Source organism: Poeciliopsis prolifica, unplaced genomic scaffold (genome assembly GCF_027474105.1).
Source record: "Poeciliopsis prolifica strain line A6 unplaced genomic scaffold, Auburn_PproV2 SCAFFOLD027, whole genome shotgun sequence".
Lineage (NCBI taxonomy): Eukaryota > Metazoa > Chordata > Actinopteri > Cyprinodontiformes > Poeciliidae > Poeciliopsis > Poeciliopsis prolifica.
In genome coordinates, this window is record NW_026562402.1 from 4,086,540 (window position 1) to 4,113,143 (window position 26,604).

At 42.1% G+C, this 26,604-nt stretch overlaps 1 protein-coding gene across 3 annotated transcripts in view; it reads right to left on the minus strand.

The window, feature by feature from the left end:
- The window catches only part of flna (filamin A, alpha (actin binding protein 280)), a 49,553-nt gene that overhangs the window by 11,747 nt on the left and 11,202 nt on the right, over positions 1-26,604 (minus strand). For all 3 annotated transcript variants that reach the window (XM_055048345.1, XM_055048346.1, XM_055048344.1), the window contains exons 3-30: positions 15,482-15,733; positions 14,277-14,374; positions 13,138-13,285; positions 11,548-11,666; positions 11,381-11,458; positions 10,495-10,657; positions 10,199-10,399; positions 8,166-8,303; positions 7,184-7,310; positions 6,974-7,110; positions 6,679-6,875; positions 6,488-6,601; positions 6,131-6,274; positions 5,913-6,036; positions 5,184-5,344; positions 5,010-5,100; positions 4,564-4,733; positions 4,303-4,420; positions 3,984-4,096; positions 3,726-3,875; positions 3,299-3,617; positions 2,733-2,906; positions 2,487-2,649; positions 2,246-2,406; positions 1,913-2,080; positions 1,649-1,772; positions 884-1,040; positions 319-508 (exon numbers count right to left, since the gene is read on the minus strand). In XM_055048345.1, the coding sequence (XP_054904320.1) occupies positions 319-508; positions 884-1,040; positions 1,649-1,772; positions 1,913-2,080; positions 2,246-2,406; positions 2,487-2,649; positions 2,733-2,906; positions 3,299-3,617; positions 3,726-3,875; positions 3,984-4,096; positions 4,303-4,420; positions 4,564-4,733; positions 5,010-5,100; positions 5,184-5,344; positions 5,913-6,036; positions 6,131-6,274; positions 6,488-6,601; positions 6,679-6,875; positions 6,974-7,110; positions 7,184-7,310; positions 8,166-8,303; positions 10,199-10,399; positions 10,495-10,657; positions 11,381-11,458; positions 11,548-11,666; positions 13,138-13,285; positions 14,277-14,374; positions 15,482-15,733 (4,299 nt within the window). The remainder of the gene's footprint in view (positions 1-318; positions 509-883; positions 1,041-1,648; positions 1,773-1,912; positions 2,081-2,245; positions 2,407-2,486; positions 2,650-2,732; positions 2,907-3,298; positions 3,618-3,725; positions 3,876-3,983; positions 4,097-4,302; positions 4,421-4,563; positions 4,734-5,009; positions 5,101-5,183; positions 5,345-5,912; positions 6,037-6,130; positions 6,275-6,487; positions 6,602-6,678; positions 6,876-6,973; positions 7,111-7,183; positions 7,311-8,165; positions 8,304-10,198; positions 10,400-10,494; positions 10,658-11,380; positions 11,459-11,547; positions 11,667-13,137; positions 13,286-14,276; positions 14,375-15,481; positions 15,734-26,604) is intronic.

Genomic DNA, 26,604 nt, shown 5'->3' on the forward strand with positions numbered 1-26,604 from the left:
GTCAGACATTTTCAGTGAATTAAAAAGCAATGAAAAGATTTTTTACTAAGACTTTAAAAACTTTGAAACCACTCTGTATTCAAAGAACCATGTTTGCAGTTAAATGCAGCAAGAAATGACTGAGATGAATGTGTCCATTCTGATTCTTTTTTTTTTGCCAAATTAAGTCAGTAAAATGCGTAGGGCACACACACACAAAAAAAAAAATGGTCATTTGACCTTCAGTATTTAAGAAGCAAACTAAAACAAAAGAACTTTGATTCCAATGCTAGAATACAAAGTTTCTATTAATCAGGGTGTGAGCGTAAAGAGGCTGACCTGTGACGGTGCACTTGCTGGCGTCTCCGGTGGGGAGAGCTCTGATACGGTACGGCGAATAAGGAATCTCGTCCCCTCCGTATTTGATTAGGATGGTGTATCTGCCCGTCATGTCTGGTACATACGACACCAGGTAGGTCCCATCGTGGTTGTCACGGATCTTTGCCTTCTTAGGCTTCCCCTCTGGGTCCTGCAGAAACACAATGATTTAAAACGCTCAAAAACGGCACCAAATGATCAGCTTTCATGCGTCTGACTGCATAAACCATGTAAAGATTGCAGGCTCAAAAATCTGATCAGTCTTAAAATAATCAAATTTGTTCAAGTACGATCCAAAAATATTGCAAATAAAGTTTACACCGTCATTTGTCTTCTCTTTAAATAATGGTGACCTTACATGGTCCCTGTTGGGCTACTCTTATCGTCTGTCTAATTTTAAAATCTACTTTTATCATTGTCTTTTTCACCATAAATTATTTAAATTACATTCTGCAGGATTCATTTTGAGAAATCCAGATCCTCTAAAATCTGGAGGTGTAGGTCAGAAATCAGAAGCCTGACTCACCGTAATCTGAACCGCCAGCAGTCCCTCGCCTGCGTCTTTGGCGTCAATGGTGAACTCCACAGGCAGAGAGGCGGGCACGCCCGTGGTGTTGAGGCCGGGTCCGCTGGCACGCACCTTGCTGGCATCATGGGTCGGGAGGACCTTCACCTTGTACGGGCTGCAAGAGGCAGACAGGAAGTGCAGTTTGAACAGAAACCAAGAATTACCACTGAAAGGTTGGGGAGAAATTGAGACCGACTTTTCAACGTGCCATTTATTTTGTATTGCAAATTAGGTAATAATTACAATTTCTTCGTAAATCCCCTAATTAGTAAAAAAATTTAATTCTTTCTCTATGAAGGCCTCTGAGGTTTGTTAGAGAACATCAAACTGACTCTTTGGAGATTAAGAACCTGACAACAGAACCTTTTGTTAGGCTTAAAAAAAAAGAAGACATAATTAGAAATGGAAAGAACACATTGTATGAAAAAGGAGTTTGGAACAAAATATCAAAAAGTGGACAAAATGTTAAAACTAAAAGATGATTAGCCTCATTTTGTTGGAGAATCTTTTCACAATCGGTCATAACACAACAAACAATTCAAAAACAAACCATGAATTACCTCTACATTTGAAACCTCAGTTATTAATTATTTTTGGGCAAAGTCATTAAGAGACACTTCAGGGTCTGAGGAGCTTTTACAGGTTCCAGACCCCAGTAAAGAAATTTATCATGATAAACGATAACATAAATTCCTAACAATAATAATTTCGGCTGAGTATTACCTGCGTGGGATCTCCTCATCAGCATACAGGACATTGATAGAGTAGGGTCCCTCTCTGGTGGGAACATAGTTGACTGTGTGAGTCTGGTCTCCATTATCCACCACCTCAACAGGCTCCACGACCCCTGCAAGAAACGGCGATGAGATCATCGTTTCTACATTTTGCTACTGTAAACGTAAATGGAATATTCCCCAAATAAAGTCTTTTGCTACAACTAATCGCGGATTGTTGAGGTTCATCTCAACAATCAAGAACACTCGTCACCTTTGGGTCCTTGAACGCGGACCTGCAGAGGGGCCACCCCAGCTTTGGAGGCGTCCACTGTGAACTCCTGAGGGATGTTGGCTCTGACGTTGCTGCCGAGGCCAGGACCCTGACACTTCACCTTAGTGCTGTCCACAGTGTCGCTGACTGGAACGGAGAAGGGGCTTCCTGCTCAGACAAAAAGAAAAAAAAAATTTGTTTATTTTTTAAATGTAGTAAAACATTACTAAATGCTCAAGTTGAGCAGATTAGTATTTTCTTTTGATTCTCATATATTCAATCTCAAGGTGTTGGAGACAACCTCCTCCAGAAGGTGTTGTCGTTGTGAGTCACCTTTGACTGGCTGTCCTCCATAGGTGATGTTGAGGTTGTATGTTCCAGGCTCATAGGGAATGTACTCCACACTACAGCTGCCATCTTTGTTGTCAGTGCAGGACATTTTGGCCTCTGATGGACCTTCCATTGCCAGACCAAGACCTCCAGTTCCCGCTCCTCTGCAGAAGGAACATGGCATTATAACAATGAAGAGAAGGAGCCACTCCGTCGAATGAGCCAACCCGAACTTTTTCCGTACCGGGTTTCAACCATGAACTTGTTCGGCTTGTTGGTGATGCCGCTCTTCAGGCCAGGACCGTGCACACGGACACGAGCCGGATCGCAGCCCTCGGTGACCGCCACACGGAATGGACTGTTGGGCACTGGAGAGCCATCGTAGCAGACCTCCACACTGTGAGGGCCTGAACACACACAGAGTTACAATCCCAACCAGCCAGTAGGCATCGACGCCTGCTAATGTTCATGTCGTGATGTTTAAACCCACCCTCCTCATAGGGAGTGTACTCCACGGCGTACATGCCATCGCCGTGGTCTGTGATCACGGCATCCGGGCAGCTGCCAGATGGACTGCTGATCCGAGTTTTGATGTGGTCGCCTCCGTTCTGTGTGAGAGCACGAGCATCCACGGTGAAGTCTGTGGTTGCGTCACGGAATACACCTAAAAACAAACAACATACAGTTAACATAGCATCTGCAGATGTAGCTCATTTAAAGTACGATTGATTCAGATGACAAGGATCATCAGGTTCACAGTTTCAGATCTTTACATGATGTTCATTTAACAAATCAGTATCTAACAAGTAAAAATGGGCGTGTGTGTGTTTGGTCACGTGACAATAATGCAATGCTCGATTTTGTGCTATTTAACCGAAGCAGAGAAGCAAGGTGGCCATTTTAAAAATATGTATAATATAAAAAAATAAATTTGAATATTTGTTATTGGCCATAACAGGAGTATTAATATTGCCACAAATTAATATCAGTACATCCCTATTATTTGGATACATTTGTCTCCTGGAAGTTGATTGTTCAAGTAGATGTCTAGGTTACCTTTGCCTTCCACTCCAGGTCCAAACACACGGACTCCACTGGCATCGATGGCTGGCTCCACGTTAAGGCGGGCAGGGAAGTTTGGCACATCCTGGCCCCCGTAGCGTATGGTGAGCGTGTAGGAGCCCGGGTAGAGCGGGATGTAAGTGATGGTGTAGGTTCCATCTCCGTTGTCCTGGATGTGAACCTCGGCCTCGGTGCCGCTGTCCGAGATGATCTCGATGGTGAGCTCAGCCGGACCAGCATTGGTGCAGTCCACTACAAACTCTCCGGTCTCACCGACCTTGGCCCGCTCCAGGCCTGGGCCAGAGCAGCGCACCTAGACACAGAAGGAGGCAGAGTTAAATGACTGATTCTTTATAAGAACATGAAATTATGCTGACAAGATCCATGAAGCCCCAGGAGGAAGGAGGCCGACTCTGCTGACCTTGGACGGGTCAGTAGGGGGGTAAGCTGTCGGAGTGTAGGGTGACCCAGGGATGGGCACTCCGTCGTAGGTCAGTTCCACCTGGTATGGCCCTGCCTCACGAGGGATGAACTTCACCTGACTGGTCTCTGGGCTCAACCCTGGCTCAACCTGGAACAGAATTAAAGAAAAAGTGTTTCAGTACTGTAGTTTTTAAGAGATTGACAGTGTAGAATTCAGAGAATTTGGATTAGAAAAAAAGTCTAAAGTTAAACTCACCTTACAAGTGACCGGTTTTCCTGAAGGTCCGGTAACCTTGGCGGCAACTTTGCCCTGACCGCCAGCACCCTTTGATTTGACAGTCACCTCCTGGTCTTTGCCGACGGTCATTTCTGTAGGGACACAAAAAGCATTCTTGGGTCTGGTGAAATGCAGGTAATGTGGCAACAGTAGGTTGAAATCTGATAAACAAGGCAGGAAATAATTCAAGTTTCAAATAATTTTTTCTCACCTTTAATCACAGTTTAATTATTTTTACATTAATTTAGCATCAGTGCTGGATTAAGCAACACAAACATGTCTGACGGATTGAACGTACTGTCTCCTAGTCCAGTGACGTTGACCTTGCTCAGGTCCAGAGTTGGAGCCACAGCAACATTGAAGGGACTCTTGGGAATATGATCTCCACCATAAGTCACAGCAACTCCCAGAGGACCCTGATGGAGACAAGAGCAAAGACGATGAAATTTACATCCCCTTCCCCTAAACACGCAGCCTCTTTAACTCAGATTCCTAATTTCTCAGTACGGCGCAGAAATTGTGTCCGGAATTGAATTGGCAAGAGTTTCTGCCATCTCACCTGCTGCACAGGAGTGTATTTGACAGTGTGTGTGTTGTCATGGTTGTTTATGACTTCAAAGTCTTTAACAGCCTCTGCTTTGGTCGGCCCACTGAAGCTGCAGTCCAGGTTGGCCTTTCCTGCTCCCTTGGTGTTCACAGTGAAGTGAGTGGGTTTGTTCAGTTCAACTCCTGGAGGAAAAAAAGAAAAAGACCAAAGCATAAAAACATTGATCCCTCAAGGAGGTTCCTTGTAGGAAATTAATCTGAATTAACCAACTGTCATGCATTTAAATGATTGATGTAAAATAACTTAAAAATATGTTACAGAAATGATTAGTTTATTTCCAATGATCTCAATTTGTTTTATTTTGAATTCTTCAGAAAATTTGCTACCAAGTCCAACTAGATTTGTATTTTGTATCATAGTCTGTAATGACTGGTCAGTGTTTTGTACAGCGTTCATACCGCTGCGGCTGAGTCCTGGTCCCTCCGCCTTAACTTTGCTGGCATCATGAGACGGATCCACCTTCACTCTAATCGGTGACATGGGAATGGCCTAAACAGGAGGCAGAAGCATCATAGCACAAATGTACAAACCTTTCAATGTATTCTGGCTAATCACGCATGATTCAAACTCACATGTTCAGCAAACAGCACCATGATGGTGTAGCTGCCGGCTCCAGGAGGAGTGTATTTCACAGTGAATGTGTCGTTGTCGTTCCTGATGATATCAAAGTCTATGTCTGCCTCTGCTGGTCCCACCACACCGGGAGCGCACTTAATTCCTATGCTGATGTCACCTGAGGCCAAGAGACAATATTAATACACTTTTCCATTTGTGATATAGACTTAAAAGTTTTATGATGTAATTTTGTGTTAGAGTGATAAAAGTTGTGACTGAGAACCATTTATTGCTCCTGTTTTAGCTAAGTGTATGGCCATAGCGAGATGGATCAGCAATCACACTCCATAAACAAAAATTTTGCTATATAAAAACATAAAAAAAATTGTAATATACTTCTTTAGGACATCCATATTTAAAACTGCACTAAACTACATCCAGTGCTTTTAATCATATCTTTAAGATGTATGCATATTTATTGATTCTCTCATTGAACAAATAATGGAGAAAATAGTAAAACTACTAATCATGACAATACAGACAGTTTTGGGGGATTTCAAACATCATTAATTGGAATTTATTATGACAATAAATCAAAGTTCTAATGAGAGATTTATCACAATAGTTGTTAAACAATATGGCAAGTATCCACCTCTAACTATTTGCAAGTTAAAAACACCAATATGTTTTACAGGATCTCAGTTGTAGATGCAGAAAACTAGACCGTTTTCATCAAGCCATCTTACCTTGACCAGCCTCTGAGCAGTCGACAGTAAAGTATGTTGGTTCAAAGGCCTTCAGGCCGGTCTTTGCCACGCCAGGTCCAGAGACCTTCACCTTGTTCGGGTGACAACCAGCACCGATATTCATCTGGAGTCAGAGACACAGAGAGACCAGAGCTTAGGAGACCTCTGGGGTTGCAGAAGCATAAAACCAAACCAAAATCCAGATTTTAGATCCTCACCCTGAATGGACTCTCGGGGATGTTGACACCCCCCCAGGACACCATGACGGTGTGCTTCACTGGTTTCCGTGGTGTGTAAGTGCAGGTGTATGTGCCGTTACCGTTATCTTTAACCTGGACATCCACAGGGTTGCCCTCTCCATCCTACACAGGAAACAATAGTTCTCAAATAAATGTGTAAAACACAGTTAGGACTTTAATGATGAGCACAACTGTAATGGCTAAATCTGTTTAACAACAACTTCATCTTGGTCTTTTACAAGAGTATAAAATCTTTAAGTGGATATGGCTATAAAGCACAAAACAAATAGATCTTTGCAGTGAGTGAACATTTTGAACCACAACAGAAGAAACTACCTGAGCAACAATCTTAAGAGGAGCTTTTCCTCCTTGTTTGGTGTCCACTGTGAACTCTGTGGGCTTTCCAACAGCCAGACCACTGCTCTGGAGGCCAGGACCATACGCCTTAACCTGAAAGAGCCATCAAGCGTTACAAACAGTTAAGGACACAGTTCTTCGCTCCAGCCCATGTCCCTGGGTGTTCTTACTTTGTCGGGGTAGAAGTCTTTCCCTGGAGCGTTGACAATCTCAGCCATGAAGGGCGAGTGCTGGATGTCCTCGTTGTTGCACAGCACATGGACGGCATACTCGCCTGGCTCTGTGGGCCAGTAGCGCACGTCACACGAGCCATCGCCCTTATCGTCACATTCAATCTTGGCCTGGGATGGACCTTCCACAGAGAAACCTGAGCAAGAAAACATGGGTTAATGCTCTTGGAGGACACAGTGTAGGCAGGAGAAACATGGGGTGGGTTTTTCTGCCCTTTCATCTCTTGTTACTCACCCAGGGTCCCGGCGTTCTGGCCAACAGCCTCCACCACGAAGTCTGCAGATTTACCAACAACTCCTCCCTCCAGCCCGGGGCCCCAGGCTCTCACTAGCTGCTGACCAGCCTCAGAACCAATCTTGACCTCAATGGGACTAAAGAAGAGAAGCAGGGGTCAGTCATTGTGAAGCTCAGCTACCAGCTCCAGTTACAGCGGTGGTTCAATACCTGCGGGGAATATGCTGTCCTCCCCAGGTGATGGTGATGCTGTACGTCCCAGGAGTGGTGGGGTAATACTCAAACCCGTACACGCCATCGCCGAGGTCTTTCCTTTTGCATGGCTCCTCAATTCCCTCTGCAAATACAGAACTTTATTTACAATAGAACGTTTTACTCATGCAATATTTACAGAACCTATAAAGGTTTCCTAGCCAGACGTAAAGCCCTTCAAAGTACTTTTGGCTCAGTTCAAGTCCAGTAATAATTTAGTTTAACTGAACCCAAAGAGGAATTAGAAAATGTTTTTCATGAACAAGTTGTGTTGACCTTCTATCCACACAACAAGGTGAACGCCAAAATAAAATAAATAAATAAACAAACTCTGGTCCACCTAAAGGCCTTGGTTCAGTTGAAGTAAACTGTGGGAGTGCGGTTTGAATGCATACATAAGCGGACTGCAGCACAGGGCATTCTGGGTAAATACAACCAAACTAACGTGCTACGCTAGCGTAAAAAATGGCCTCGATCAGCTACAAATCAGCAGCCTCTTCAGTTCATCTCCCCTCCACTGGACACCAAGAAAGTGCCATGTTTAACATAGCGAGGGTGAAAAAACACTTGGATTGGTCTTAATGTAGATGTTACATCTTGGTGACCGTCAAATTAGGCACCAGCAACACCTGAATAGAGTAGGACTGAATTGGAATGAAGCTCTTGAAGAATTGTTTCTTTAAATTTGAGATCCATCTAAACAGTCAGTTGGATAAAGAGACATGACAATAAAATCAGCTTCACAGACGTCAAATTATGCAAAACTGACTCCAGTTTCAGTCAGATCTGGTCATTGGAACATGTTATAGTTTGCCGTATGAAACCAGAACTAAAACCAGTGAAACAGACCCAATGCCACAGCACTAAAGTGAAAGTCTGTGTTTTAAATAGTCATGAGTGCTTTCACTGGAGTTCTCTGGATAATGAGCTGTGAACTTACTGGGGCCCTTGATGGTGACTTTCAGCTCCCCGGTGCCGGCTCCTTTGGTGTAAACCTTAAAGTCTGCCGTCTCCTTCACCCTCAGGCCTTTTGGCTGCAGGCCGCGACCTTTCGCTCTGCACAGGCTGGGGTTGCATGCTGTGAACACGCAGGAGAAAGTTAGAGAGATGCAAGCCAAGAAAAAAAAAGAAGAAAAAAAAAGAGCTTTTTTAAAGAAACTTTATAAGCACAGGCAAAGTGAGAGGTGAGAGTTGGATGAGGTGCAGGAGGAATGAAGCCTTCGCGTTAAAGGTCCAGCCTTCACACTACAGTTTCTGGAAAGCTTTCCCTCTCCTTCCGCTAAACTTCTGGTGCCTCGACATTTATCTTATCCCGCAAAGTGAGTTTGCTGCTGACGCAGTAAAGGAAGTTTCTCCAAACTGGAGTAAAGTATTGCCCTTATCTTCTAAATAAAGAAGGAGCTGCAGTCAGAGCTGCCTGATCAACAGGAAGCAAATTAAGAGCAGAAAACACACAAGCCATTTTCTAGGAAGGCAACTAATAAGAAATAAAATTAGACCTGTCAAAATTTTTACTTGATCTCAAACATTAACACAGCAAAAACTGTTTGTTAGAAAGCAGGTTTCAGATTGATGGCAAATATTTTAAGTCACCACAAAACTAAAGATCTTCACTCATAAGAGTAAACTTAACAGATAGTGCTGACAAAGTGAAACTAAAGTTACTGCTCTTCAATTCAATATGCATTACTAATATTACTAATTTTATTTCACTGGCAGCATGGATTGCCTTTCAGTACATTTCAATGTATTACCACGAAGCATTTTAACAAATATGTAGCACTGTGGCTCTAATGGGTATTTAAAGAGGATTTCAGCATTTGTCTTCCTCCAATACCGTTAGAAAAGAAACATTTTTTGATCATCTTCAGTCATTATTCCTTGACCAATAGAAAAAAAAAGCTGCCCAATATCTAGATAAATTTTTAAAGGCATCAAAAGACCATGCTGTGGTCTTGTGGTAAACATCTGCACTGCAGAACCCAGGAAAATTAAAAATGATGTAATGGAAAGTTCAAACTGCAAATAGCGCAGACAAATTGCAAAAATTAATTAGTTGATCAGATTCTGACTGCTCAGCTCAGTCTGTCCCAACCAGCCCCCAGCATGGCTTCGCTATTTGATTAGTGAACGCATTGCATCTAAAGGTTGGTTTTTAAGAATGAAAAGTGGCCATTTGGTATCATGCCTAAATGTATTCAAAGAGAGAACAGAGAAGATAGTTTAACGTTAACATTCTCTATGACATGTCAAGACAATCTGCAGTTCATTTAGTCACACTAAAATGAGTGCAAGACTTTCATCTAATGACAGGAATGTTAAACAGATAACAGCAACATTTCTCCATGTTCTCTTTTTGAACTTTTAGCCACCTATCATGAAACGTATTGGATTCAGGAATGTTGGCTTAGTTAAGGTGAGGTCCCACGGTCACTGCTTAATAAAGCAGTAAGGCTTAATTCCATACAATCATGGGAAAAAAAGGAAGAAAATACTTTTCTGTTGATGGATCCTAACAAGGAAACTTTACCCTGGAAGCTTGACTCATTCTGAATTCATTATGCGAAGTCTAAACTGGGAAAATTAGTCATAAGTAGGGCATTCCTTAAACTAATGAACAATTTCCAGGATGAAATAGTCGAGTCAGAAATGTTGAGTACATGATCACAAGCCACAAGCAGCCAATCTCTGACACACAGTGGGTACCCTAGAGAGACGCCAGGAAACAGGAAATGACAGCAGAAGGAAGAGGCCGTTCTCAGGAGTGGACAGATGCCAGTGGGACGCTATCAAAGAGAAGACTGGGAGGAGAGACCGACAGAAGATCTGATATCCAGCACAGCAGGAGGAGGAGACAGAACACAATTAGAAACCAGCTTGAAATAATTAACACTGAAGGTTCACAAGGAAAACCGTTACAGTCAACATGTTGGAACAACAACTGGTGTGGGGTCATAAGATTCGGGGTCTCACCTTCTCCCACGTCGACTGTGAAGGGACTCTTGCTGATCTGGCCGCCAGCGAAGGTGATGAAGATGGTGTGCTGGCCCTCCTGGGTGGGCTTGTAGGTGCAGCGGTAGCTGCTGTTGCCCTTGTCCTCGATGGTGCAGGGCACCGTGTTCTTCTTTCCCGCAGGATCCATGATCTCAACCTCCACTTCTCCAACACCAGCACCTTTCAGCAAGAACAAATCAAACATGGAATCCTGTCTTGATTTATTTCCCATTTGATTCGATGGCAAACGCACCGCATCCCCCTTCAAACACTACCTGCTGTGTAGACATCAAAGTAGGTGGCTTTGTTGGCAATGTTGCCCGACGGCTCCAGGCCAGGGCCCTGGGCCGTCACCTTGCTGGAGTTGCCCTGAGCCATGCCGATGTCCACCTCGAAGGGACTCTTTGAAATATGCTGCCCCGCAAATAAAACCGTCACCTGGAAAACGGAGGGAAAATACATTCACTCTTCTCGTTTCCCCCATTTAATTATTCCAGTTTTTATTCCAAACGGTCTGTTCTTCAGGTCTCACCTTGTTGAAGCCAAAATCATTTCTCTCAACTGAAACCATTTTCAACAAAGACACTAAAGATTAGACTTCAAACCACGTCTTTGCCAAGTTGTTGAATTTTGTCCCAGAAAGTATTTTTCTGTAACCTATCAATCAAACTGAAGAAATGAAACAAAATAACCAATCTGGTGTGGATCTTTCTCCCTATGCATTCATATAATTAACCCTTCATGAGAATGTAACAGGCTCTGCAAGCCTGTACTTAATCCAGTCAACACAAATCTTCTGGAGTTTTCACATGAACACACATGGTCGTATACACAAAAAGCACTTCAGTATACATCCGCACACAAACACATGTTTTTATGAAATAATTAATCACACTAGAGGTCCAGTCAGTCTGTTTGGTCAGATTTCTCATCTTTAAAGTCTAAAGTGTGGATATTTTTAAAGAAAATACACAGCAGGTTTTTAGATAGAGACAATAGTTTGTTATGGAAAGTAGAAGTTTGTCACTCATTTAGTCACGACATGCCCTTCTTCCCCTCTTCTCATAATCTAAAAATAACTTTTGCCCCTTAATATTAACATTTGTGTGACTAAGCAATCCCTCACACATCCATTGTGCATTAGACGTATGGTCAGTTTACCTTGTGCATGCCCATCACTTTGGGGGTGTAGACAACAGAGTAGGTGCGGTTCTTGTCGTTGTTCGCCGTCACTTTGGCCTAAAGGAAAATTGAACAACAGTTTACAAAAACATCAGCTTTTAAAAAGCTTTAGTTTAAACAAGCTACATTCCCAAAGACTGACAAACCTCCTCTCTGTGTCCTGCAGGATCCTCTACGTAAACCAGCACCTCTCCCATCCCCGCACTGATGGTCTCAACGGTAAACATCGCCTTCTTCATCACGACATTTCCCACCGGCTCAATCCCTTCAGAGACAAGACACACATCAGCTTGCAGTAGATGCAGAAGTGCAGCTAGATACGCCTTCAAATGACAGATTTGATGTTTCAGACATGGGGCGACTACAGCCTCAGATGAACTACACATCACATATTACGCTACGTCATTATGCAAAATGAACCTTGAAGCAATATGGAAGACATCCAGCTTATATGTGGCTTATGATATCTTGCAGAACCAGAAATCCTAGCAACAACTTCTAGTAATCATTTACACTTTCTTGCATGCTTGACAACTTCTTAGTTCAGCCTGACTAATGTTTCTTCAGTGGATTGAGGTTACAGACATCGATCTATGCATCGCTGAATAAAAGGTTCCATCTGGCGTTTGACTGAAACATTGTACCACCACGATTCTGTCATCTGATTTATGACGCAGGTTGGGCCAAGCTTCTGCTGTTGGATGGCCTTCAGACTCTCCCAATACTTCATCCAAAGCATCAAAACCAGTTCTTATTGACATAGTTTTATGACAAATTGCGTCATTGCGTCTGCCGCCCCTTGGACAGCAGGCCCGGGTCAGACTGTTTCACACAGAGGTCTGTGCAATGTGTTGTGTGGTTGGCCAGAAGTTTCTTGGCATGTATTATGTGAAAAATCACTCAGACAGCAACGTCAACATTTGGCTGCAATTGTCGAGTTTTTGTATCGGCAGGCGACACGAATACTTTTGAGAACACATTATACAAATCTGTCATCTCTTGATTGGTCATTAATCACCTACAAATATTACCAAATGGATAAAAAGTCAAACTGCAAAGTTATTTTCCACAAAGAAGATCATCGCAGAAAGACATTGCCGACTCAGTTACTGTTTTGCGGCGTGATGTAGACAGAACCAGGACGGTTGTTCCCCAGGTGGTCCACATTGTGTGTGTGTGTGTGTGTGTTTGTGTGTGTGTGTGCGTGCGTGCAAAAACGAATGTCCTTCAATCGGAGAGGAGTTCATGGACACCAACTAGCTGCCCAAGTTCTGGAGTTATAAAATAGGCCCACAACATCATCCCTCCACCACCATGCTTCAGACTTTCAGGAACCATTGTGCTAAGTATTGAACGCAAAGACACCTAGTTTGGTCTTAAGACATTGTGCCTGAAGTTCTGTGGTTCATTCGAATGGCGAAGAAACTACTTTTTTCCTGCAGCCTGCCACAAGAATCACCAAACTACCAAAATCTATGTTTAACTCCTCTTGAGCACCTGCAACCACAACCTCTAGTTTCTAGAGAAACACCAAGAGTGAAGTTGGTTTATCCCTATGGTGCTTCGAATTTTATTTTGTAAAACCAACTACTGTGCTGCAGCAGGTCTTGTTTTTTGAAATGCATTTACCATCTCAAGTCCTGGTTAATACTGTTCAGTATTTCCAGAAAGGTAGCAGGATGGACAGATTGTTGCAGCAGGTAACATGGAGTCCTCAAGGAGAGCTGTGTGCCTACCTGGGCCGTAGGCGCGGGCCTTCTTGGGGTTGAGTTTGGGCCGGAGAGGAGCCCCAGGCTTCAGCTTGGCTTTGGGGAACTGGGACAGGTAGGTCATGACTGAATGCTCATCCACGTTGGGGTCTACAATCTCTTCTGGGGTTATAACCTAATAAAAACAGACAAAAAGGAACACGTGTTTTCATATTTAAGGTCTGTGATGCTCGTTTGCCTTTACCCAATGCACCCACATATTAGTTGCCATGGAGCCCATTACCCACACAAGTAAACTAGGTACTGATTTGGTGATGAAAGCAATGTGCCAGTCCTCCCCCTCACCACAGCTTAGAATGTACCTGATCCAGATTCACATGCAAACCTGCAGCAGCCACTCATACAGACTCTCACTTTCTGGTTTTACAACAAGGGGAAAACCATTACGCTCACTTCTTAGAAGAAACAGAGAAGAAGACGGAAACAGCGGTGACCACAAAGCCAACTGTCAACACGCTAGACTGTGCCAGTCGTGCCAACACTCTTCTGTCTGGCACGAAGCCAGCCAACGCCATTAACATCTAGAAATGACTCAAATGCTGAATAGCTACAGCTAAAGAACACTGATGGTTCACTCTTGTGACCATCAGCATTATTAATGGGATAATGTGGACTGAGGCTGATTTTTCAACAAAATTCCTAAAGATGAGGATTAAATAAATGTGAGCATCCCATGTGCGAAAAAAAAAAAAGATCCCTGAAGATTTTGCACCTTTTGTAAAAATCTGATGATCTATTAGAAAACATTTATTTCAGCAAAGGCCAACACAAAAATACATTCAAATCCACTTTTCTACAAGATGTTAAACATGTCAGCCTCTAAAAGTGGTAGAGCATAATTTGTACTATTGTTAGACATGCATTTAAAAAGAACATCCTGGTCCACCTTCAAAGGAAATTACGAGAAAATAAAAATAAACGCATGGTTTTCACTTTGAACCTCTTGAGAACTACATCAATATCAGTCACGATGAGTTGGAAATTTCTGTCTTAATTCAAAATTAAAATTGCAACAAGCACAAAAAAAAATCCCTTAATGCACAGTCTCAATGAAGTGTCGTTATTTAGCTCGTGTGTGCAGCTGTATTTTCTGACTCGTCTCCTACCTGAGGGATGCCCAGCCAATCATCAGCTTGCTGCATGGCCTCCCGGGCGTTATCCACTGGTTTGGTCTGATCCCACTGATCCCAGTCAGGGCACAGACCTGAAGGAGAGAAACGGCTCAGCTGGGTTTCAAACAACACCACAACTTTATCATAGAAACAGACTAAAACTATTACATTAAATGGTCCAAAGCAATTTTCAAGGTTACCGATGGTGCTTTACTGCCTACAGTAGCTTTACATCATACTTTGACACAAAGAAAAAAACTGCTAGCATACTTCAGATGGGGTGATTTTAGTTAACTGCAGATGAAGCAAGTGATGCATTCTGAATAAAAACAGTGTGTCAACTTCAGGGTTTAAAGCAATTTAAAAAAAAAAGTTCAGGTTATATTTCCTCCAGAGACATTTATTAGTGGTGCACCAATTAGAGTTTTCAGGTCAATCACTCATTTTTAAAAAGCATGATGGCCCAACACCAATTTCTTTGTTTTGTCTAAGAAGTCACTAAATGGAGAAAAATGGAAACAGTGGGGCGACTTTTGTTAACTGTAGTCATAACCTGGTGTGTGGGTCTGCCAGTAGAGAGAAAGAGGACAGTGGATCATTTTCAGATCAATAAGATCAGTTTCTCCAATAACAGATCATCCAAATTCTATCCAATGTTATTGGACTTTTTCTAAAAACCAATAATTTCTGCTGACTTTCATTTTCTATCTAAATAAGCGTGATTACTTCAAGTTTGAGCACTTGAAATTTAGATGAGTAGCAATTACAGTTTTTACGGTAAATCTGCAGTTTTAGTCATGTGTAGAGTTGCATACAGTTAATGTTTCTACTTCCTGATCAAGTTGATCTTCAAACCATCCAGAATGATCAGATATGTCCAGGCATTGCTGAAGCAAACCGTCATCAGCTGGATATTTTCACACATGCTAAGCAGCTTTTAAGATTATTTGACAAGTTTATTTTTTAAATTCTTTTGATTTCAGTCTGTTAGCAATCTGCAGGCAATTTAAAGCCGATAATGTGAAAAATCCCTCCATTCTGCTCCTTTTTTTGTTCCAGCATCTCCTTTCAACTGAAGAATTAGATAAAAGCCCCCTGAAGCACACAACAGTCCCACATCAAAACCACATGCTTTGGTACAAACAGAACATGTCTGCACACCACTTTAATAAGAGACAAACTTCCCAACTTTCTCTCACCTGGGGCGCAGCTGTCCACCAGGGCTCCCAGGGCCCGGCCTGTCTGCCAGTCCCTGTTGAAGTTGGTGATGGGAAGCTCGGGAAGTTTGTTCTGGATCCATCCCAGCAGCCTCTGCTTGGGAGTCTTCTGCTTGCCGTCATCTGCCTCTTCCTCCTCATCCCACATCGGCATAGAGATGGAGTAGTGCAGGATGAGGGTCCAGATCAGACCCAGGATCAGCTTCAGGTTCCCATCCACAATGGCTTTAGAATCTGAAGGCCAAGAGGACAAGAGTTCAAGGACAAACTGAAAATGAAACCCATAGGAACATGTATATAAATTGTTACTGAGAATGTGTCAAATATGAGGCAACTAAAATAAAAATATGCAGAGGAAAGATGATCTTTGAAAATCATATTTCCCTCTTATCAGCTGATGCATGGCAACATTTTTAGGGAGTAGTAAGTTTTATATCAACACATCAGCAAGCATGTTTAGCCCTGGAAGAGATAGGAGAGTTTACATTTTCTGTACAGATTTTAATCTGACCACATAGAGGCTCTGAAATTACAGACAAAAGGTTTAAACTCTCCTCGTCTGAAGGTCTGTTTGGAGTAAATATACCAAACACAGCTGTTTGGTATACATTACCAAGATTTTCCATCAGTTTCCATTTTACCAAGATTGTACTTCATCTTTTACAAACAAATTTAACTATAACTTACATCAACTTATTATACTTGTGTTGGCCTGTTGAAGAGCTGAAAATAAGCCTATAATTTTAAGGCTAATCCATACATAAACTTCAATTTAGCATGTAGTCACATTTTTGCATTAGTCAAATTTTTTTAGAGACTATAATAGAAATATTCAAGAATTCCTGCGAATAGTCTTTTGGTTTAAATAAATGATTTGGTGGTAAGTATTGTGTATATAGATGACATGGTGGCATGTTAAGGTAATCATACTGGAAAAGACTCAGCCTGACATCCCTATGGTCACCAGATTGAAAAAAAAAACAAATTAGTTCAATTTTCTTTTACCATTATTCAATCTTTATTTATACAGTTGATGCTTGTGAAGATGGAACAGCTTTGGTGCTGAGCAACAGCTTAGCACCAAAGCTGTTCTGATTCTGGTTCTACATCCGCAGAACCAGAACCAAACATGGAGAAGCAGCATTCAGCATCTATGCACCACAATCTGGAACAAACTTCCAGAAAACTGCACATCAAATCTAAAACCCTCATGTTTGAGAGTTGCTTTTGAACCATAATAAATGGAACAACTTATTTGTGTATCGATGATTTTAATGACAGCACTTGACAAAATGTAATGTCCGTTATTGGTTTATTTGAACTGTTGATTATTTTATAATAAAGATAGCTTCATAAGAAACTTAAATACCACTTCAAAAGAGCTGCTACATGAACTCCCCATATCAGCCCAGGGCTCAGCTCTTTGTTTTATTAATGAAAAGATTTCAAATCTTCTATCATATAGGTTGACTTTTGTAGAAACAAAATCATGTTTCAGATCACTGTAATGGTTGGAAACATTTTAGTCAAATAAGAGAAAACTGTTTCACTTATAATCAAATCCCACTTTATCATTTACCACTTATTTCACTTTTCTATACAACTTAAATTTACAACAGTGGATATTCGTAAAAAGTACATTTTCTATTGAAAGTGTGTAGTTTGTTACGGAGATCCTGTTTTACGGAGAAATAAGTGAGACTCTTATTTCACAAGCAACCAACAGGTCCAACTCAAATCCAGATAAAAATCAGTCCAACAGTTAAATTAAATGGATTCCATTATACACACAATTTAATTTCAACACAAAACAATCAAATTCAGTTCATAAAGCCAACTAGTAAAATGCTATTGAGGCAAACCCAGCTGATTGCTTTGGGCTGTTGATTTTCCAGCAACCCGTCATCCTGATTAAGCATGACGCAACAAAACACAAACTGCTTTGTCCCAGATCACATTTCTGCATGCCAACTGCAAAGAGGCAAAGTGACTGTTGGAAAATTACAAAAAAAAAAAATAAAAAACGTACATTTTTCGGTATATATTTGAACTCATTCATGGTCACATCAACACGCATCGTATAAAAAAAGCAGGGCATACACCCCACCATGTGACTATTTTATCTGAGGTTTTCCTCTCGGGTTATAACAACCAGCTGGAGAGGAAAAAGTGATTCAGCTTGAAGCTCGTCTGGGCACGACTCACACAATAACCCCCAGCAAATCCAGCACTCTTGTTGCATAAGATGGTTTATTGAAGGGATGATTGCAGAGGTCCAGCCTGAAGGGAAGGGTGGGGCAATATGTCAGCGTGTCCTGTCACAGATTAGAACATCGTCTAGGAGGGGGGAAATTGGGTAAGAGTGTTGGTTTTTTGTACGGATGCAATGCACTGTGCTGACTGCTATGATTAAATGTATCCACTGATTTCTTTCTAACCTGTTGTGCTCCCATTTAGCAAATTTATTTTTGAAATGTCAAATTGCAAAACGAAGTTGTCGATGGACACACAGCTTCTCACAAGTTATGTAGTGCTGTAAAACATGACATTGCATTGACTCCCAGAGGACAAATGAACCCTGGATGAGCTCAGACCCAGTGATTCTTCCAAGGTCAGTCATCATGAGAACCTCTCTGCCCGTGGGTCCAAATCGAGAACTCTGTCCGACCACAAATGGAAGTAATATTAGACAGGAAAATGGAGGCAATAAAGGAGAGTCAGAAAAGGCTGCCTAAGGACAGAGATAAAATTACCAGTCTTAAAGTATCTTATGGACCAATGGGTGGGTTTGAGCTGGGTGTGCATCACAGGTCGTTGCTTGCTGGAGGAATGCAGATCAGCTGCAGTAAGGGTGTGTTACATGGCTGTCAGGTACACCGGCTCAAACAGGACCCCTGATGTTACCACAACAAGAGCTGAGGAAGTCAGATTATGCACCGTGTTGAATTTTCAGGCAAGACACTAAAAATCAGCGACAAACTCCCACTTGTGGGGTTTCCAAAGAACTTTGGTTGACTTTTCAAAAGGTATTTTAGTCCGATGAGAAAGTTGCTGTCAAAAGTGTTATGACATACATCTGCAAACACATTCTGATAACGTCAGTACATATTCTCCTCCTCTCAATAGCTACTAAACATCCAAGGAATCTGGCAGTATTCCCAGCAGACCACAAGCCTACTGGAGCCCATATATGGACAAAGCCTGCCGCAAACTTCCCCCCCACCCCACCTCCCTTTTGCTGACTCACAAGTCTTCCCTCCAACCTTTTTAAATGTCTGATCTTCCTCTTGTCCCCAAAATTCCCATGACTCATCCATTTGGCACAGACTCAAAGCAGCAAGCACCTCCCACCAACCCACCCATGACACACCAGAGACATCATCCCAGTCCCCTACTCGCAGCTTGTCTTTATCCTGGCCCCTCGACAGAGAAGTGTGACCAGTGGGGAGATGAGGTCTTGCTTTAAGGCATTTATTCAATTTAAAAAATGTGAAGACATACTTTTAGATGAAGCCACTTGAAGGCATCACATTCATTCCATATCCCTACTCAAATCAGCATGTCAATGTTTTCCTCCATGCCTTCACACAGTTCATGCTGCGCGGTTAAGGAGGTACAAAACTCATTGGCCAAGATTACAGGTGCACTGAAATCCAGAGGATCTGAGGTCAAGTCAGTTACAACCGGATGATTAGGATGTTCATCCTCTGGGTAGATATCCATCTGGGTAAATTGAAGGAGTTCAATTTTTATGACTTGTTTAAAAAGGATTGTAGGACAGAGCAAGAAACGTGTAGATGGATTCTGGCTTTATTGCCACTGGTGCATCACAATTATGGTCTGTTGTGGTGAAGATTGATCTGAACTCTCAATTTACTGGTCCATTCACATACCAACCTTCTAAAAAGAATAACAAAACCCCTGATATAAGCAATTGTAATGAACTGCTTTTGTGGTGACTGAGCTGCTTCTAGGAACAGGAGCTCAGTCACAAAACCCCAGAAGAACCACCAACCCTACAAATTAAGAGTCATACGGTGGTTCAGGTCTGACTGGAAGGAGGCCAAAAATCTACTCTGAGCATTCCCACAGGATCAAGCTTTCCATCTCTAAAGGAGAACCCAAACACCCAATTCAGAAAACTCATTTTGGCTGCTTGTTGTGCAATCATGTTCTCTCAGTCACTCCCTAAAAGTTCATGACCATAGAGGAGTGTGGTAACGTAGGTCAATGACTAGCAAACTGATTGCGTTTCCTTTCGGCTCAGCTCTCTCTTCACCATGATAGACCAGTGGAGAACTTGCGTCGATACATACGCCACACTAATTCTCCCTGACCAGGCTACGCTTTTCTGACTCTAGTCAACAGGTTCAGGTTTGGCAGTGATGAGTTCAGTCAAAGAAACTGTGAAGAGAGGGATCTTTGTGGTGATGGATAGAAAAATAAATTCCCTTTACAAGCAGCAAGACTTTGAAAAAAATGACCACATGGCAACAATTAGAGTAGATCTTTTATCACTACAAATCATGAGGTCCAGTAGCTCTGTTTTGGAAAGCATAATTTCATCAGATTTTGATGCTTCAAATGGCTGTAATAAACAGGAAGTAGATGTTTCAAACTATAATGAACTGCACATCTCAAAATGGAGATCCTCCCCTCTGAGCTGTGGGTTTTGAGTCTTTGGTGCAACCCAGTCCCACCAATAGATGGGAGCGCACACTATGTCAGAACTTATTTGGCGAACGTGTTTCCATTTTCCCTGAGGTGCATTAACTCTTTTTGGAAAAGCCAAAAAGTACTTCAAGTGAGTGTAAAACTTGTTTTAATTAAGTTTTCAAATTTTGCCATTTCCATCAACCTTGAAAAAAAAACTAGAGACGAAAACACAGCCGGCGTTTCCTGTCCCTAGAAATTATCAGATTAGTATGGCAATTTCTTATTTGTAATTGTGGAATTCACATTTTAACCAAGCAACTCCATCTTTCCAATTTAATTGTGTAGGGCATTTCCATCTTGAGTAAGCTGCAGTGTATGACAAGCTATGAATTCTCAGTTTCCCACAGTTTTTCTGCTTTAAAACATTTCATCTATCACTTATCACTGTGTGATAAAGGCATGCAGCAAATACTTCAGCATGGAAAAAATAAAAATGGATCTCTTCAATGTTCCGACAAAAAAAAAAAAGATATTTCAGGAAATATTTTCCATTCCTCATTGACCTCGTGGACATTTAAATGATGGCCTGAGTTAAATTAGCTTTAATACTGTGTGATGTAACAGAAACAGTCAACTACAGCTTCCTCAGACATCCAAAACCTGATCATTTCTCTGCTCTCCTTCCTCCAAGTTATATAAAATGAGCCACAATTAAGCTACTACACTTCCTGCTCTTCCTTTCTGCTCCTTCCATACATCCCCTCTTTTCCTCCCTCCCTTCATTTTCTTTTCTGCCTCTGCTTGAAAAAAGAAAAAAGTTCCCCCTGGTTTTTTTGCCTTAAAAGGACAAAGCAAACTGGATCTTGGCAGACCTCCCATTCCTTGGGCTCTGGTTTCAGACTGGGAGGGAGGAGGGCGGGAAGGACATGGAGGAGGGGAGGGAGGCAGAAGGCCCAAGGAAAGAAAAAAAAAAAAAAAAGAAAGAAAAGGGAAGTGCTTGAGCATAGAACATTTTCAACTCCAGCCTGACAATTTACCCAACTGAAAAGTTGATATTTTCTATCCATCTGAGGAAAGAGTAAGGCAGGCATCAGAAAATGAAAGGGAAAAAAAAGGAGGAGATGAAAGGGCAGGACAGGAGGCCAGAGGAGGACTCGGGCAAAATGATTAATGAGGTTTGATACATAGCATGCAGCTTTCAACAACTGTTTGCTTCCTGAAAACATCTGAGAAATATCTTCAAGCCTGACAGAAGGACCTTGGTTTGCATGCAACTGATACTTCTCAGTATGGCAAAGAAAATAAAAACTAATTCTGGTCTGGAAATAAAGATGTCCTAGTAACAGAGCAAGAACCAGCACAGAACAGAAACTCCTAAAGGGATGCACAGCTTTCTAAAACTCTGCACATGTTCCATTTTGTCGCTGCTGTTCACATGCATTATTCATGTCTCCTTGTTCAGGCTGAACATTGGACATTGGGTTTTGGGGTCAGCTTTCCAACTATGATGTAACACAATAGATGGAATACCACTGTACTCGATGGGAATGCCGACACTGCTCATCGGCAGCAGTCTCTTGACCAGGAAGCTTCTGCTTGCATCGTCAACACACTGGCAAAAGGAGACACATTGTCACCCAACATTTATCTCACTTCTGGTTGAGCATCAACTTTTCTTCACAAAGGCGATTCCCACTTTGGCAGGACGTCTGTCCCTTTCAGGCAATTCTGTATTGAAATTGTTCATTTCAACTACAGAAAATTTGTGTTCAATGAAGAACTTAGAATATTATAGCTTTAAGTTGTTTTTTTCCTTTTTTTGGATCAGGCCTGTAGAGGTTAAAATATTTAGAGATTATTCTCTTTTCTCCCTCCTGCACTTTGTCCAAGTTGTATTTCAGGTTTACTGTTGCAAAACACTTGAGATATTGTTTTAAATGCATGAATGCCAACAATGCTGCTTTTAAAACACTACTTTGTTCCTTCTCATTTGCTCTAAATCAGAAGGAAAACCTGTGGTATTTCCATTTGCAGGACTGCCAAAGTTAATGATTACTCGTCAGTACTTTGGTTTAAGGTACTGCAGAGATTTAGAAAATAATTTTGCACTCTATGCTTGATAACTCTGAAGACGCATACCAAACAAGTGGCAATTTAATTTTAGAGCTGGACAGAAATTGGCTGTGGACGCGAGTAGGACACCCTGATGAGTGTTAATAGAGTTATGGAGTAAAGGAGGCTTAAAATTGCCCATTTTCTGTATCAGCAAAGTCAAAATGCAGTCTGAAGTCGCAGAGATGTGCAAAGATGTTTAGAAGGACATTCTGCAGCATGTCTGCCAAATATCTCAGGGAGAGTTTTGGCAACAGTACTTTCTGAATGACATTACTGTGCCAACCACCTGCTTACTCCCTAAAATCTTTATGATGCATTAAAATAAGTGTTAAATGTGTCTCAGGCACAGAAAGTCTGAATGCACAGTACTTGGATAATTAGCTAACACTGAAGGAATCCACCCAGTTCTTGGTAATGTGCAAATTGACAGGATGCAACATTAAGAGTAGTAGTGTTTCAGTACTTGGTCTTAGGGTAGCCTTGGATCCCAGAGGCCATAGCAGACAACAGGCAACCCCCCAAAGAGTCGCTATAGGCTGGAGATGGAGGCAGGTCGTCAGTGAAGCACAAGGGCAGCAGACCCCTGAGCAGAGAAGGTATCCAACCACAGCACCACATGGTGCTCAACCCAGACATGTTAGCAGCTGCATAAGCCCATAGCAGCAGAGGCCAGGAGCTTTGAGCATGAAGGAAAAATAAACCCCCCCGTACCCCCCCTCAAGAACCCCAAACCAATGGGATTGACATACTACTACATCTAGAAAATCCAAGGAATGGGAGGAGGCATCATGCCATCCCAGGGAGGTCAAGGGAGCAGGACCCACACCAGCCCCCAGTCAGTCCTGAGGACCCCATGTTCTTGTTTCTATAGCTAGCTCTGCTTTTGTTTGTGCTTTGGTTCAAGCCACCAGAGCCTGTTTATGCTCCAGTGAGCTCACAGACCATTGAGTCCTAGCGATGCTTGACGTTAAATATATTTACCTCATTCCTTCGTTAGTAATACGTAAAACATTTATTGCATTATGAAGCAATATTCTTTGAGGAAGAGACAACTGCTTGTTGCCACACACACACACATGTGCCCCAACCTGCACATCTCTCCTCCCGAGGGAAAACAGGAGAGCCGCCAGGAACAAAGTTACACCATCAGTCTGTTTTCTATGTGTTCATGGAAGAGTTTACTGGCTGCAATCCTGATGTTTCTATGAACAGCAGGCAGGCGAGCACAGGTTGAGAAGCATTCCCAAAGGGCTTTAAAATCAGGACTCTGCTGCTGAGGAAAAGATGCTGCTGATTAGAATGAGATCTTTACATAAACAGCCCTTTGTTTAAATGGGAAAAGGCCAGGATGTTGCGAAGATAGACGAGTTGAATTCTGTGCAGTACAAAAATCACCTCCAACATGCACGCAAAACTAACGTCACACAGTTGGACATTTAAAGTACTACAGAATGCAATGAGCAAAAAAACTACAACATTACCAACACATTATGTCTCATGCAAGCAGCCGATGTCACTCCAAAAGCTGCGAGGCACTTAAACTGCATCTTTAATGAAGTTTTCTCCTGGTCTACTGTCTGTAGAAAGACACGTTCATCCATATCGGAAAGAAACTTTGGTTGTAATGATCACTGGGACATGAAGCCAAGGATTGTGGAAACTGGAAAGGATTTTATAAAGGCTTGTTGACATATTATTGAAAAAAAATCCACTTTGGAATCAGCAGACCCACCTTCAATAACAACCTACAGACAAGCACCAGTGTAACACTGCAGTGCCTAATGCTTTAAGTCGTAGTAGAGCAACACAAACAACTCTGAACCATTTTATGGAGGAATCCCAGCATGCCATCAAGAGTCTGATCTCACACTCAAGCCGTCGTGAGGCTGGGGTAAATATTAGAGCAGCACAATTTATGACAATCTGCTCAATATCTCAGTCAATTCTTGTAATATTTAGCGAGACGCATTTTAAATGTCATTTAGGTTCTGTATATTGACAATGACCTGTTTGCTGGACTAACTGCTTTTTATGTATCCACCTGATTTAGTTCCTAAAAAACGGTTGATGCATTAAGAGTGGTGGGGTACTGTGTGATTGGAAAAAAAATAATTGGCAACAAAATGTGGGTTAACTGTCACAGATATCAGTTTCTTAGTTTTCAACAAACAGCATTAGGGATAACGTATTCTAACCATTTAAACATGCTTAGGATGATGGAGTCCTTTCACAGTGATTCCAGGTCGACTGGTTATAATATATTTTATACCAAAGACGAATTGATGAGTTAATCTCGAGTCTACAAATATCGAACCTTAGCAAATGCACATTAGGCGTTTTGAATGGGCGTGCATTACGGTTGCAACATAAATCAGAATTTTGAGAGATTGACCGTCGGCCAACAGTTGCATGAGAAAAACTGACATCAGGAAAAAGGTCTGAAAAAATAAATAAAAACCAGCCGCTGTCCACATAAACTCTGCCATGAGAAAACGCTGACACCTGCACACACACAGTGACACTCCACTGTTATCAACTCAGTGACTTTCCTGCTATATTTAGCAACATTTCAGACAAAAACACGTCGTTATCGGCCAGAATCAGAGGCGGCAAGTCAGGCTTTTTAAAGATCGGTGGTCAGGCAGAAAACTGTAATCTGTGCACATGTATGTTTAGGGGATTCACATGTAATAACACCCCAAAGAGTAATGGCCACAGGCATGTAAAAGTCACCTATGCTGTTTTAAACAGTTTGAAATGAGTACAAAGATGGTTTGGTGCTTAGAGCTTCTGTGGTGTCCTCAAAACGCTGATAAAGCTGCTGGCTCACATTTCCAGTGCTTATGCCAATTATTCTGACTTTTTATTGTAATCTCATACATTTAACAAAACTTTTTTCATCAACATTTGTCTTGAGTTGATGATTGGTTTTGGTGAAGTTTTTTAAAGAGTTTTGTTTCTTCCCAATAGTCCTGGTTTCTGAGGGCTGCTGGACAGTAAGTGTGTTAGGGTGGGACAACATGCTCCAAGAGTGCCTGGACATGTCAGGTTAAAATGCAAGCATTCTGATCAATTCGCAACAACGTGACCTTCAGTCTTTTTCAGACTAATAACTGTTTTCTGTCCAGTTCCTAGCGTTGCTTCTGTTGCTGTCAGGGTGGAGCAAATTACTGGTTGCTCTTGAGTAACCCTTAATGGCAGTGTTTCGCTGGCCATTGTTGCATATCCATCTGCGTTGGATTTCAGCAACAGTTCAACTGGTACTCAAATGAGAAGTGAAAAGGTGTGGACATCTGAGATTCTGCATTTAGGGGCAGGAACTCTTAGAAACTGAGATAAACGTAACATTAAAGGGAATCCACAAGGAGGTTCAGAGCAAAGCAACAGACCGAGACAGTACACATCTTGCAGCTGAGATGGCAGTTTAGTAATTTTGTGGTGAGCGTTGCTGCCTGGGTGTGGTCATTTTTTCTGCTATGAAAGGAGGAAATGAAAGAAGAAAGCAGGCTGCCCTCATCTTCAGATAAAGGGGAGTTTTAGATGACAGCTGGACGTGAGGGTGAGTCAGCAGCAGGAACACTGAGTCCTGCAGGGGAGGATCTTTGGAGCCTGGTACGGCCTGGCTCAACAAATACTGCAGGGTGGCATCAAGATTCAAAGTGATGCACATAAAACAAAACAAACAAACACACAAAAAAACACATATACATATTCTTCCAGCCCCACCAATGTCACATTTCTAGCCTCACACCACAGATTGAGCAAGACCCACAGTAGCACCTCCCACTGGCTCTGATCGCACTTCAGATTTGTGGTTCAAACTAACCGCTCTTCACCTATCGACTCCCCAAGGAAGCTGGAACATGCATGTGGAAACCCTGAAATGAGCCAGACATTCCCTGAGGATGATCAGGACTCAGTCATCCCTGATTCACACAGACCTCTTCCTCCGAGCGTCTGCAGGCTGCCTCTCCGGGCTCCAGGTGGTTCTCCGCTCAAACTGCAATAAAACTTCTCATTTGTGCCATGAAAATGCTGTTACAGGACAGACCAAGTTCATTACAGGCTGTTTGAGAGGGTTGAAACCCAGCTGAGGTGAGATATGATTCAGCCTGTTGCAATAAACAATTATTAGCATAATAAATTAACCCCTTAAGCCTGACCTGCCCATACAGATTTATTTTGTTGCCAAATGTGGCAACAAAAAAAAACTCACCAAGACAACAACAGTGGGATGACCATTAAGTGCAAACATGCAGGCATGAAGTGGTGGGCGGGGCTACAGTCAAACCTCTCTTTTGGCAGAGAAATGAAGGACAGTGGCTGATTTTTAG